General features: G+C 63.2%; 1 protein-coding gene and 1 long non-coding RNA gene across 2 annotated transcripts; both read right to left on the minus strand.

Moving 5' to 3' along the window:
- Positions 1–607: 607 nt before the first annotated feature.
- FGFR4 (fibroblast growth factor receptor 4) lies at positions 608–7,320 on the minus strand. Its single transcript, XM_082063557.1, has 18 exons — positions 7,168–7,320; positions 6,591–6,696; positions 5,326–5,595; positions 5,125–5,214; positions 4,802–4,968; positions 4,590–4,713; positions 4,097–4,287; positions 3,845–3,983; positions 3,569–3,762; positions 3,208–3,353; positions 2,829–2,950; positions 2,618–2,728; positions 2,314–2,504; positions 2,010–2,132; positions 1,858–1,928; positions 1,423–1,560; positions 1,250–1,355; positions 608–1,163 (listed from the first exon to the last, which is right to left on the minus strand). Exons 2-18 carry the CDS (start codon positions 6,661–6,663, stop codon positions 1,026–1,028), a joined length of 2,394 nt encoding a protein of 797 aa, XP_081919683.1. The 5' UTR covers positions 6,664–6,696; positions 7,168–7,320; the 3' UTR covers positions 608–1,025.
- A 4,651-nt stretch (positions 7,321–11,971) lies between these two features.
- On the minus strand, positions 11,972–14,118 carry LOC309444980. The gene is made up of 2 exons (XR_014185191.1): positions 13,417–14,118; positions 11,972–12,313 (listed from the first exon to the last, which is right to left on the minus strand). It is a non-coding gene; the product is annotated as an uncharacterized lncRNA (long non-coding RNA).
- Positions 14,119–14,135: the final 17 nt, after the last annotated feature.

Consider the following 14,135-nt stretch of genomic DNA (forward strand, 5'->3'; position numbering starts at 1 on the left):
AAACCCTAGACCCAGGGAGCGGGCAGGCAGGAGGGGGCAAGACAGCTGCAGCCCCCTTGCCCATGCTCCCAGCAGAGCCAGGCTCTGTGGAGCAAAGAGGGGCAATGCAGGCACTGCAGAGCAAGGCCTGGGGCTGGAGCCCCCAACCCATGCTCCCAGGGGTGCTGGGGCGCTGGGAAGGCAGCACAGAGCCTGTAACTCACTTTTATCTGGTGTCCCAGGGCTGGCCCAGGCAGGGGGGCTGCGGGGGGTCCCCAGTATGCAGGGTTGGGCCCCAGAGCACTTTCCCAGCCTGGGAGCCTGCGGCAGTTGGGGGATCGGTTTCAGGGCGATGCTGGTAGCGGAGTTCACGGTGGCTTAGCGCAGCAGTGGCTAATGGGGAACAGATGCAGGAGTGCTTTGTGCTGGAGCGGGCCTGGAGGCGCGGGAGCGGGGACATCGCTTCCTGCACCTGTGGCACTGCCTCCGTGTCACCCGGGAGCACTCCCAGGCCCCCGCACTGGCTGGGGTGAGGAGATAGGGAGAAAGGAGGCAGGTCCCGACCCATCTTCCCAGCTTGGCTGGGCCATTCACCCCACAGGAGCAGCCCAGAAACTGCACCCGGGTCTACTCAAAAAAAATAATTTATCAGCTCGATATTTCATGTACATAAATATTCATCTCTATGGCTATGTACAGAGGCAGCGGGAAGCCTGGCAGGCAGCAGGGCTCCCACCTAGAGATGCTTCCACTGAAGCACTAGCCAAAGCCTGGCTCTCTGGGCGATGCCAAGGGCATCTCAGGTTGTGCCCACCTCGGAAAGGCTCTGGCTCCCACTGCCCTGTGATGCCAAGCAGGTCTCCACCACGACTGAAGGCTCAGTGCTGAAACAGAGCCTGGAGAGAGGGACACCCTGCCCTGGCACTGCGGCTCGGGGCCCTGCCCGCCCACCGCTCGCACCGGGCAAAGCGGAGAACCCACGGGAACCCAGACCTGCTCGCCGTGGGAGCAGAGGCGGCCACAGCATCACCCTTCCCTGACCACCATTAAGTTCTCACGCTGGGGTAGAAGAGGTGAGGAGGCAGCGGGTCGTGGGTGAAGACGGAGTCGTCAGAGGAGCAGGAGCTGGCAGTGTCCTCGCAGGAGGGCGAATACTGTTCGAAGGGCATGGAGAGGTCCAGGTACTGCAGAGAGATGGTGACATCAGCACTGGGTACCATCAGCGCCAGTGCCCCTTGCCCCAGCACCCACCAGATCCCCCACCACTCACCTCCTCCGAGACGGCCACCAGGATCTTGTCCAGCCCCTCTACAAGCTGCTTGAAGGTTGGGCGCTGTGAGGGCACAGCGTGCCAGCACTCCCTCATCAGCATGTACCTGGGGGCAACGGGGTGTTAGTGGGGTCTTCCCATGGCCCCTGCCCAACTGCCTGGCCGGTACTCACAGCTCATGGGTGCAGTTGGATGGCCGGTCCATGCGGTGCCCCTCCTTCAGCAGCTTGAAGAGCTCCTCGACAGGGATGCCGGGGTAGGGGGAGCCCCCCAGCGTGAAGATCTCCCACATCAGGATCCCGAAGGACCACCTGGGATCACGTGTGGCAAAGGCGGGTCAGCCATGTCCTAGAACCCTCCCTGGGCAAGCAGGGCCACGACTCGCCCACCCTCACTCTGAGGTGCCGCGGGAGCAGGGATGGGAGCGGGTGTCATCACCCCTGGGGAAGATGCGCCCTGCTACTGCTGTCCCCATGGTGTACCCCGTCCTGCTCATGGACACCCTCTAGTTCATGCATAACCCCCTGACGCTGCCTTGTCCCACGCCTGGTGGCATCCTCATCCCACACCTGACAGCACCCTCAGCCTCCAGCAGCCCCAGGACTCACACATCGCTCTGGTGGGTGTAGACACGGTCGAACAGCGCCTCAGGTGCCATCCACTTCACTGGCAGGCGACCCTGTGGGAACAAATCCTCTGCTCAGCCCTGCTTGGGGGTCCCTATCCCCCCTCCACCCCTCTCCTAGGCTCCCCCACTCACATTGCTGGTTTTCTTATAGTAGTCAATGTCATGGACATCTCTGGCCAAGCCAAAGTCGGCAATCTTCATCACATTCTCTGCTGTGACCAGCACGTTGCGGGCAGCCAGGTCACGGTGGATGCACTGCCAGGGGAGCATCGCCCGCAGGGGGTGTGACACGGTGGCTTCAGCACCGTGTGTCCCCTCCCCACATCCAGAGCCACCCTCCGGCGCACCCCCCGGCAGCAGCAGGGCCACCCCCACACTGTACTGCCTGCAGTGACGGGGGGACACCCAGGACGTGGGTCAGGCTGTGCCACCCTACCCGTTTGGACTCCAGGTACTCCATGCCACGGGCCACCTGGTAGACACAGGAGACCAGGTCCTTGAAGGACAGCTGCTCCTCGGGCATCGCCACAACGTCAAAAGTGTAGTCGGGTGTCGGGGGGCGGCGGGCACGGAGATACTCCCGCAGGTTGCCCTTCGCAGCAAACTCCACGATCACATACAGTGGCCCTGGGAAGGGCAAACACTCTGCTCAGCCCCTGCCCTGTCCCAGCCCAGAGTCCCACTGTCCCCATCCCCTGTTCCCACTCCATGCCCATGCCCTGCCTGCACAGCCCCCTCACCATCCTGCGTGCAGACTCCTAGGAGGTTGATGATGTTTTTGTGCTTGTCCATGAGCTTCATCATCTCCATCTCGGATACAAGGTCAGCCAGGTCCTTGTCGGTGGCATTGTCTGGGGACAGAGGGCCATTTCACCATGCCAGCTGAGGCAGCAACGCAGCCTGGCACTGATGCCACCTCTGTGCCTGGGACACTGGTAGGGGAGCTCCTACCTTTCAGCATTTTGACAGCCACGGTGACAGCTCTGTCTGGCCGGTCTCTGTCGATGCCATAAGCCTCTGCCCGCACCACCTGGCCAAAGCAGCCTTCCCCCAGGGGCTTGCCCAGCACCAGCCTGGCAGGGATGGGCAGAACCGTGAGGGACTGCAGAGACAGCCCCGCTCCCTGTCACCGCACAGCCAGACCCAGAGGGGCAGAGGCAGCACAGCTGCTCTCTCCGTCTGAGCTGAGTCCCAGCGCCCCAGGGTACGGTGGGTGCTGAGGTGTCCAGTGATGGCTGGACACCTCCCCATCCAGCACCCATGTGCTGCCATCCCCAGAGAGGCTGGAGAGAGCAGCCCCCAGCCCCAGCCCTGCCCCGCGCCACCGTACTTGTCTCGGGGAAACTCCCACTTGGCATCAAGGGGCAGGTCCAGCTCCATAACCCCAGCCAGCATCGGGGCACAGCTGGAGGAGAGACGGGTGACACGCATCAGAGACGTGCTGGACTTCCCAGAGGAACTGGAGTCCAGGGAGAACTGCGGAGAGATCCCAAGACACCTCAACCATCCCGTTCTGTGCTCTGGGGCTAAACACAGACCCAACGGTGCTGCAGAGAGACCCTCACTCAGAGCAACAGGGCGAGGGGCTGCAGGAGGCAGTGCACAAGGTGTAACAGGTGCAGGTGGCACTCATGGAGCCAGTAAGTCACCAAGGTTCCCCCACGCCCCCAGGGCTCCAGCTCGGCACTCACCTGTCGGATGAGCGGGAATTTAGAGAGCTTGTGGACCGCCATGGGCTCCAGGGGCTGCTTGCTGGACTGAGTCTGCATCCGGCACAGCACTACAATGATGACGGCCATGGCCACGGCCAGCGAGCCCGAGGTGTAGATGATGATGTCCATGTACTTGGCCTCAGGAGCTTCAGCTTCCCGCACCAACTCCTCTTCTGGAGGGAGCGAATGAGTCGGCCTGAGCCATGGTCCATGTGTGCCGGGGTCCCAGCTCCCACCCCAGGACCCCGCCCCTACCCGGCAGCACAGTGAGCCAGGCAGACTGGTAGGAGAGGCCGATGGAGTTCCCCGCCAGGCAGGTGTACTCGCCAGCATCCTCCACAGAGACGTTGCGCAGGTACAGCACCTCCACCTCAGAGCTGTTGATGTCTGCAGTCTGCCAGGGAGAGGGACGAATGGTGAGCACCCCTCCTTCTTGGGGGACTTTGTGCACCCCCTGTCACCACTTTGGGGTGGACATCTGTGACCTGGGTGCTTCCCGCCCATTACCTTCAGCACTTGCACGTAGGGCACGCCATCGGGACCGTAGCTGCTGCCATTCACCTCGATGTGCTTCAGCCACTGGATGTGGGGCTGGGCATCACTGTAGACCTTGCAGAAGAACTCCACGTCGCTGCCCACCAGTGCTGTGGTGTTGGCGGGCAGCCCAGCCTGCAAGATGGGTCTGTGCGGGGACCTCTCTGCACAGAAGAGACCAGAGCAGTGTCACCAACACAGTGGCCCAGAGCAGGGGCTCCTTCCTCCCTCCCTCTCTGCCCACTGAGAAGCTATGGAAAGCCCTTCCCTGACTCTAGAGCTGACCAGTGCAACCACAGCCTGGTCTCCATTCCCATCACCCTTGGGTGAGAAGGACACGCAGGCTGTGCCAGTGGAGACGACATGAACAGAGGCTCCTCTGCCCCCTTTCCCGTGACCCTGACCCCTCTGCCAAGAACAGGGAGAACAGGGAGCCCAGAAAAGCACCATGCCGAGGAGCCCTCACCCAGCACGTCCAGGAGGTAGCTGTAGTGGATGCTGCCAAACCTGTTCTCCACCAGGCAGGTGTAGTTGCCACGGTCTGAGGGCACCACGCTCTCCATCACCAGGCTCCAGTGCTGGTGCCGGAGCTGCAGAGGAGGATGGCAAAGACGCGAGGTGTGACGAGGGAGCTGGCTCTCAGGAGGAGAGGTTGCAACGGGGGACCCTGAGCCTTACCCGGATGCCCCCGATGCGGTGCTCCCCCCGGAACTCGCGCCCATTCTTGAACCAGCGGATGCTGGGGCTGGGGCTGCCTGAGGCCGGGCAGCGAAACTTCACCGTGTTCCCTGCAGGGACCGCGTACAGCTTCTTGTCCATCCGGTGTGGGTGAGTCCAGTACGGTGCTGGGGGGACAAGGGACATGCAGTGGGAGGGGGCCAAGGGTCAGCACGGGGGCTGCCAGAGCTGCTCCCAGCCGCTCGCGCTGCGGGCAGGAGGCAGCGATGCCCCGCGCTCCTGGACCTGCCCCAGCTGCCCGTCCTGCCCGGGGCGGCACTGACCTCTGTGCCTGTAGACGGGCTCCTCGTTGCGGTCTCCGTGGGGACTGTCCCCATCACTGTCTTCATCATCATCACCCGATGCCAGTGAGTCTGCAAGGGAAGGCAGGTTGACAGGGAACATCCCTGCCCGCAGGGCTGGGTGGGTGGGCAGCAGGTGCCTTGCTGTCCCAGGGAGATGCTGGGTGCTGCCAGGGCTCCTACCCACAACAGAGATGGTGAAATTACGCAGGATCTCCCCGGTCCCTCGTGCCCGGCACACGTAGAGCCCTGAGTCCTCATAGGTGACCTCTGAGATCTCCAGCAGGCTCTGTCGGAGGTGGATGCGACCCCCTGGGACGAGCAGCCGGGACTCCTTGTACCAGACCACGCTGGCACCACTCTGGTTGGCATCACAGTACAGCTGCAATGCATTGCCTGGGTCCAGCAGGAGATGTTCCTCTTCTGACTCCAGCAATGGGCTCTCAAATAGCTCTGGAGAGATGCCGTGAGCACCCCCTCAGTACTCATCCCTCCCCGGCAGCAGGACCCTGCCACGCGCTTGCCCTGGTGTGGACAGCACATGGCACGGTTGGGCCCAGTGCCCAGCTCTGCCACCCCAGAGGCGGGCAAGGGCCGGACTCTGCTCCGGGGCGCAGGGACACAGCTTCCCCAGCAGTGTGTCCCTGCCCAAGGCCACACATGCCACTGGCCTTCTGCAGAGGCCACTCACACCAGTACAGGCTACCTGAGCCTGTCCTGCTTTGCCGAACACAGCACTGAACGAGGGCTCCAAATCCTCCCGGCCACCCGTTCTCCAAACTCCATGTGCCCCAAGCATGGCTGGAACGCCCAGCCCTGGCTGGCCCTGGCTGCTGTAGACCAGCAATAGGCACGTGCACATGGAGGGCAGCAACACCCAACCGCCAGCGCAGCAATACCCACCACAGCCCAGCTGCCTGTTTGCAGGGGACTGGGGCGACACACCTGCATCCCCCGTCCTCTGTGTGGCTATCACAGGGGAGATGTGGGGTCTCCAGGCCTCTGCTCTCCCAGGACATGTTCTTCTCCTGTACACACCACCAACAGGCATGGACTGCCTGCACCTCCTCTAAGGTGTTTGCACTCACCAGTGAGCCACACACAACCACTGCAGCCCACGGTGTTCACACCAATCCTTCTCTGCTGCGCGTGTCCACCAACTGAGCTGAGCCCCCATAGCACAGGGACAGCCTGTCTGGAGCCACCCTGCTCCTTCCAGCCTCCACGCCTCCTCGCTGGCTGATGGAGATGTTGACCACCCATGCCATGCCCCAGCTGGATGGGTGGTCCCAGCTCCCACCAGCCCAGCCCCACAGTCAGAGTTGTGGGGCTGCGTGCCCAGGGGGAGCACCTGGCACCCCCAGCCCCAGGAGTTCCTTTCTGCATTCAGAAAGCAGGACCCCCACCCTGCCTCCCCCAAGCCCTCTTTTGCCCCCCAGCAGCCATACCTGGCTCCAGTGCCCTGCCCTGGGCAGCAGCTACCAGCAGCAGCCCCGCCAGGACCTGCAAGAGGGGCCGCATCTTCCAGGCCCCTGCGGCGCGGTGGCCCCGACCCTGCGGGACAGGCAGAGCCGGGATGAGCGGAGCCGGGCAGGCAGCGCCCTGCCACGCGCTGCCCGGGCCAGGCAGGGACCCGCCGGCAGGGAGCAGGAGGCTGGTCCCTGGGGTGCCATGGAGCAGAGGTGCAGAGTCCCCAGGGCACGCCGAGAGTGGGTGTGCATGGAGAGGAGACAGAGCACGGGGAGCCCTGGGCAAGGTGAAACCCCTTCCAGCCCTCAAATCCCTCGATGGCTCAGGGTGGCGCACGGGTGGGGGGACTCCGGTTGGATGCGGGGAACCCGACCCTTCCAGCCAGCCGCAGCGGGGCCAGAGCGCTGGGAGAGGTTAACCGGGCACGGGGGGGCTGCAGGGGCTGGGGGGTCCCGGAGTGAGGGGGATCCCGGGGAGGGGATCCCAGGGACGGGAGACGGTGGGTCCCGAGGGAAGGGGTCTCCCGAGAGTGAGGGTCGCGGGTGGCGGCGTTACCGGTGGTGACGGGGTCCCTCGGCGGAGCCGCCCGCGCAGCGCGGCGAGGGCCCGGGCAAAGTCCGAGGGCCGGCGGGCTCAGCGCTGCCGCGCCCCGCACGGCGGCCCCATGATGGGCAGGGCTGGGACGGCTCCGGGCTGGGACGGCTCCCGGCTCGCTCCGGTCCCGCTCTGCCGCCGCCGCGCCGGGCGCGGGCACTTTGTAGGGGCGCGCTCGGGTTACAGCGGCGCCGCCCGCCCCGCCCGGAGCCCTCGGGGGGAGTTGGGAGGGGACCGGCCCCGAGCCGCGGCTCCTGCAACCGGCCCCGCTCCGCCGGCTCCTTTGCAAACCGACTCGCCGCTGAGCTGGGCCGGGGGCGGGGGGAGATATCACCGCCCCCCTGGCGCCCGCCAGCAGCGGAGGGCGGCCCTTGGACCCCCCCGGCACGGCTCTGCCACCGCAGCATCCCTCCCGGGGCTGCTCCCCATCACCGCCCCCCAGGCAGACCCCACATGTTGGGTCCCCACGCAGGGAGTAGCACAGCGGGCAGGGGAACAAGGCCACCTCAGCCCCCCCTTTCCCCCGTGGCACCCCGATTGCCGGGAGCAGGGACACAGCCCGGCCCCGCAGATGCCGAGGGCTCCACGGCAGCAGAACCCACCCCCACGGGTGGCCCTGGCCGGGGCCGGGTGCTGCGCATTGCTGGGTGCCCGGCAGCCTGGCAGCCCACTCACTAATTGTGCTGCAATTAGTTGCGGCGTTATCGCTGAGGGTGCCATAAAGTGGCTGTGACCCTCATTAGGAGCCCATAACGGAGTGTCGTAAAACACCACGAGGCCACGAGCCACGGTTGGAGTGGCCTCAATCTGACCCATAAACACTTCGCCTTCACTTTCCCCGAGCTGCTGGTTGCGCTGGGGTGGGCAGATCCCCCCATGCCCAGGCCCTGTTGCCCGCCTGCCCACATGGGACTTCTGGGCACTGGAGGAAGCTGGGTCACAGACCCTCCAAAATGGCACGGTCCCCAGGAACATGTTCCCCTGGGCATCCTGCTGCCAGTAAGACAGGAAAATGGGCCCCCCAAGACATGGTCAGGATCTGGCCCCAGAGCTGCTTTCCCTGGCTGCTTTGCCCTCTTTCTGCTTTCCAGCAAGACCTGCTGGGGCCATGGTGAGCCCCACATTCAGCTTTGCCCATGGTCATGTGAGTGGCGTGTGGTTCTCACTGTCACCCCCCACCCACCTCTGTCACTGTCACCCACCCACACCACCATACCACCACAGCTTTGTCCACGCCACTCTGGCATGTGAAACCAGCAACTTCCAGTGTGACATGGTTTCACTGCAAGGGCTGTTTGGTGCTACGATCTCCCATAGCGCCATCCACCCCATGCTGCTCCCCACCTGGGGTGCTGGCCCCCCCGTGGCGCTGGACCCCACTGGGGCACAGGGGCGCGTGGAGCGGTCCCCAGGGCCGGCAGCCCCGGCAGCTGTTCATTCCTGCCGGCGCGTGAAGCGTACGAGAACATCAATTTCACGGGGCAGCAGCCGCCCCTGCAGAGCCCGCAGCGAGCCGGAAGCACAGAAAAATGTTGGGTTCAGCTCGATTCGAACCGAAACCAAATTAAAAACAGAGAGAAGGGGTCATTCCCAGCGCTGGGAACGCTGGGGGAAGAGCTGGGACTTGGGGGAACCCCTAGGAGCCACAGTCTGGGATAGGCACAGATCCCTTCCATATCCCAGCCTGGTCCCCCATTGCTGGACGTGGTGCCGGTGGGAGCGGGGCAGGAGGACCGGTGCTGGCACCTTGCCCTGTGTCACACCGAGCATCCCTGCCGGGCCAGGGTGATGCTGGGCACAGGCTGGGGCATGGTGGGGCTGGGCTATGGATGGCTGGGAGCCTGTCCCCTCCCCGCCATGGGGCAGCGCTGGGCCGGGGGTCGGGCTGCCTGGCTTGATTTATAACAGCAACTGATGGCAAACAAAAAGCCCTTCACAGCAGCAGAGCCCCAGCGCCTGCTGCCCGCTGCCGGCAGCACCGCCACGGCCCCCGCCACAGCAGCAGCTTAACAAGGGGGGATTGTGCCAGTGCTGGTGCCCCGTGCTGCAGGTGCACCCCTGCCCCAGCACCCTCCTTTGCTGCTCCTGTCCCCCTCAACCCCTGAGCTGCTCCCATCAGCCGCAGCACAGCAAGGGACACGCGTCCTCTGACCACTGAGTGACAGATGGTGGGAGCTGAGATGCAGCAGGACGCCCAGGGAGGGAGCACATCCCCAGGGCTCTGTAGATGGGGCAGTGAGGGGGCAGGCATGGTGCAGATGGGGCACAGAGGGGAACCCGCTCTGCCCCATGCCCAACTGAGGAGACTTGACTCCCCCCCAGACTCTTGGCCTCGCTCTTGTGTGCGGGCCTTGCGGCAGCCAGCACGGATGAGGGGCTGGGCACCGGGGCCGGCACACCAGGGCTCCATCCTCCCACCCCTGCCCCTTCCCCCAGGCAGTAAATCATCCCCACTCCCCTCATGAAAGGCCCGTGTATGCGCTGCCGGCGCAGGGAGCCTGCCTGGTGCCAACAATATTGCTCTTGGAAGGCAGCCGGGGCTGCGGGAACACAGCCGCCCCTTGTGCCTGGCCCCAGCGCTCGCCGCCGCTCCCGCTGCGGTGGCACCTGCGGCCGGCATGAGCGCACGCGGCACCGTGGCTCCTGGGGGGGCCGGAGCCCGAGGGGCTCTTTCCTCCTGGAAGTTTCTCTTGGCTTCCCCTGAACGGCTGTTGTTTGGGGCACAGGCTCCTCATCTCCCTGTACCCCATACGCACATAGAGTCTGGGGGACTGAGGCTGAGCAAGCTCACCCCACATGCCAGGGTGATGTGAACACCCCTGAACCGAGGGAGCGGGGCAGCCCTGGAGCTCAAGGGTCCGGGGCTGCCCCAGGACAAGGGCTCCTAGCTCCGTCCATCCCCACTGGCCTTGACATGCGGCAGCTTCCAGCCCCAGCCATGACCCACTGCCCTCGCGTCAGCGGGGACCTGTCGAGGCAGGGGGGGCAGAGCCGGAGGGACAGGCAGCCCAGGCTGGATGCTCCACTGGGGCTGAGTCCCAGCTGGGCAGCACTCCTCACCAGGACCCGGTCTTGCCAGCCCATCCTTATCTCCAGCAGGGAGGGACTGATGGAGCAACCTGGCCTGGTTAAGGTTTAACCAGGCGGAACTTGGCAAACATGAACCTGCTGCTCCCTCTGGGGAGCTAAGAACGCGGGGCCCAGTGTGGGGGCTGTGGGACTGGGGCCCCAGACTTCGGCCAGGCCCCCAGTGTGGCACAGGAGCACCCACAGATTCAGGTACCAAGCGCTGTGCCCAGCAGCACCAGGCAGGCAGCGCTGTGTCCCGTCCCTGCTGCAGTCCTGCTGTCCCCGTGCTGGGCAGAACTGGGGCTGCAGCCGGCATAGCGAACAGGGTGCGTGGGGCCAGGACGTGCACCACTTCCCCTGGGGACATGGCACACACCATCTGCTGGGCTGGGCACTATGGTGCCCATCTGGGAGCCAAACAAGGAGCTTTGCCCATGAGCCCTGTCCCCCATGAGGCACTGGGGGCTCCTCCCGCAGCAGTGTGGCCGCAGCAGGAGGCTGCAAGGCAGAAACAGGGCCACCCCGATGCTCCCAGCTCCTAATCGCAAGCAGGCACCCAGCCTTGCCTCCACATCTGCACCTGATTTACTCGCTGGAGCCAGCGGGGCCGCAAGGGATGGCAGCGGTTGGGGCTGCGGCCAGGGCTGCGTTCCCCCGAGCTGAGGCGGTGACGCTGGGCCCAGCCATACATGCTGCCAGAGGAGCAGCCGGTTCCTCAGACCACAGGCTCCACGTAGCTGGCTGTGGCACGGGGGCACGGCGGGGCTTCCGTGGGGGACGTGGCTGGCGGTGGATCCGTGCCCTGTGCCGTGCCCACTGCGCCCCGGCATGGCTGGCAGGGCCACGCGGTTGTGGCTGTCCCAGCACTGCTGCTGCCAGCCGACCTGCCGCTGGGGAACGGGACGTGCCAGGCACAGGCAGCCCTGCAGCTGCCACCTCCTCCCCTGTACCTGACTCAGGGAGCACCCGCACCCACAGAAGGGCTGGGAGCTGCCAGACATGCCACAGCCCTGCTGTGGGGACGGGAGGGGTCAGCGAGGGACGCAGGGTGGCAGCGGCAGGCACGGTGCCCCAGCAGAGCCACGCTCTGCGGGAGCAGACACAGCCTGTCCTTCCCAGAACGACGATGGCAGTGCCACCAGCGGGGCCACCCCTGGTGACAGCACAGGCCCTGTACTGCTCTGGGCACACTGATCCCCTGCGCTCTGCTGCAGCCCTGCCCGCTGAGGTGCAGGACAGCTGGTCCCAGGCACCTGAGCCCACGCCAGGGAGCGAGCTGCCCTCGAATGGACAGCAGTGGAGCACAACTGCCGTGACGCTGCTCCTGCGCCGCCACAGCAGTGCTAGGGAACAGCCCGGCGTCCTGGGGCAGTCATGGATGGTTTTGGCACAAGCTGCACAACAGCCTGCAGAAGTGCCAGTGGTCTCTCAGCCCAGACTGTCCCGTCCTCCCCTGGGTGACTGTGCTGTGCCCAAGGCCACACCGACTTGCCAGAGCAGCACAGAAGGAGGCACTTACCACCTCTGTCTGGACCTCAGGGTGCTGCGGGATGAGCGCAAAGCCTCGAGGAGGACACATGGGAAGACAAGCCTCCTGCCCCTCCCAAATATTTCAAAGGTGTCTGCATCCTGTTCTCTGCTTCGAAGTATGGTAAAATCCAAGGAAGGGCTCTAGCAGAGAGACAGCACCCAAAAGTAGTAATAAACACTCTATTTGGAGAGCTTCACCTTAGGTTAACAGGAGATACATAAACACTGTGTACAGGGGAAGGCAAAACTGTCAGTACACAGACAGGAGTGACACACCAGACTGGGCAGTGCTGGAAATGGATCCCTCGCGGTGTCAATGCACAGCACATCTAGTGGGCACCTGCCCTGGTACAGCAGGACGAGAGCCAAGCAGCGGAGATCGGAGTTGGAGGCCATCCAGGGCGACCAGGCACACAATGCTTCCTTCCGTTCATCGCAATTTTCTGCCCATTGATCAGCTTGCGGGGTTTAAAAGGACTCCCTCTGCAGCAGGAGACTAAGGTCAGACCTTGTCAGTGAAGCAAGACGGGAAAACATTAGGAAGGCAAACCCAGACCAGCAGGAGCCTGTCCTAAGAGAAGATGGTAGATTCTGTGCAGGGTGAAGAAAAACAAAGATCATCCACGGCCTGGAGTGGGGAAGGGAAGGCACTCGCTCCAAGCACCGAGATCAGCAACGAGCTCGCTCTCTCCTTGCTTAACCCGACCAGCGCGCACACCAGATTTTGGAAGCGCCTCTCAAGCCCAGCTCTCAGCCCCACAAAGGCATCAGCTGCTGCCCTGGCACACATCACTGGGACTCAAGGGCCCCAGACCGCCCTCCAGCAGCTGCTGTGGCCAAGCAACAGGAGGCACGAGCCTGGCTAAGCCCACCCTGGCAGCGCGGTGTGCCCGCAGCCATCGCCCACGCTCCTGCCAGCCCCACAGAGCCCCACCGGCCACGGAAGCCCTTGGAGGGGCCACATCCGCATCCTTCTGTCCCACAGAAGAAAACCAGCAGGATGTTTGCCACGGACTAGCAAAGTCTGAGCTCCACAGAGGCACCGACGCTGGGACGAAGCTGTGGGGTGCTGACTCGGAGCACTGGCGCTGAGCACGAGGCCAGCCCAGCGCACATGGCTCTTGCGGTGGGTTAGCAGGGAACAAGCACAGCCTTAGCTTAAGGCAAAACATCTAAAGAACTTGGCCAAAACACACAGCAGTCTCAGATGCCTGCCCTTCCTTCCGGGGCCTTTTCTGACAGATCTAGTACATTAGCACCAGGAAGAGACCATCAGTCTTAATTTCTGGCTTTGAAATATAGAACATGTCTTTTCCAGGATGGCATAAATGTGCAAGAACTTAGAAGGGATGAGTTGGGCAAGTAGTGTCTAATGAAGGACTAACGGGTTGGGCAAGTAGTGTCTAATGGAGGACTAACAAAGGCAGGTTTCCAAAGGATTTGAAGCTTTTCAGTCAGCTAACAATTTGACCAAGTCATATTACAGTTTTCTGCTGCATCTAGATTTATTCCCTTTTTCCCTAAAACCCTCCTTTCCCAGAGTATTTTGGTGGCAGCAGGGAAAACACTACATTTCCATGCACACCCTGACAGAATTAGAGATGAACTCACCCTGCTCTACCTTCCTCTGCTGATTGCACTCAGATCTTGGAGATTTCCACCGCCGCCAAGTTTGGCTGAGATGGGTTTAAGTCACAAGGGGTAAAGACACACACGGTGAATGATCACGTACACCTGTTTCCATAGGAAACCAGGCTAAACAGTCACTTCCTTCCATGTGGAAATCCTCAGAGCAGAGGGCTGAGGGGGGCCAGGGGCTCTGAGCCCTCTCGCAGCCCTCTGCTCCCACCAGCAGCACTTTCCACACCAGAACTTGTACCTACTTGTCAGACAGACCCAAACAACCCAGCTCCAGAGCTGACAGCTGCAGTACCATGAAAGGTTCCGACGGCAACCGGTGGCTTATGAAATTCTGCACACAAACCTGACCAGAGGAGGCGCAGAAAGAGATGCTATGCTGGTTATTTCCTATTTTAGGCTTGTCCAAAGCCAGGCAGCCTGCACCATGTCCTGTCCATGCTGCACAAGCACCACTCACTATGATCTAGGAGCTCTCCTCCAGCAAAAGCCGCCTCTGACCACGGGGCGCTGGCCCTCCGGCTGCAGGAATCCATTCTTGGCTCTGGTGAGGGAGGAGGTGGCTGCTACCAGCCTGTTGCCAAACCCTCCTTATACCAGATACACACTTCCTCTCACACTGCACCCACCTTCACAGGAAGCAATTACACAATGAAAACTACTCTAAGGGAGTGAAGTATTTGCTGTCTAGC

Source organism: Streptopelia decaocto, assembly GCF_964273445.1.
Source record: "Streptopelia decaocto genome assembly, chromosome: 12".
Classification (NCBI taxonomy): domain Eukaryota; kingdom Metazoa; phylum Chordata; class Aves; order Columbiformes; family Columbidae; genus Streptopelia; species Streptopelia decaocto.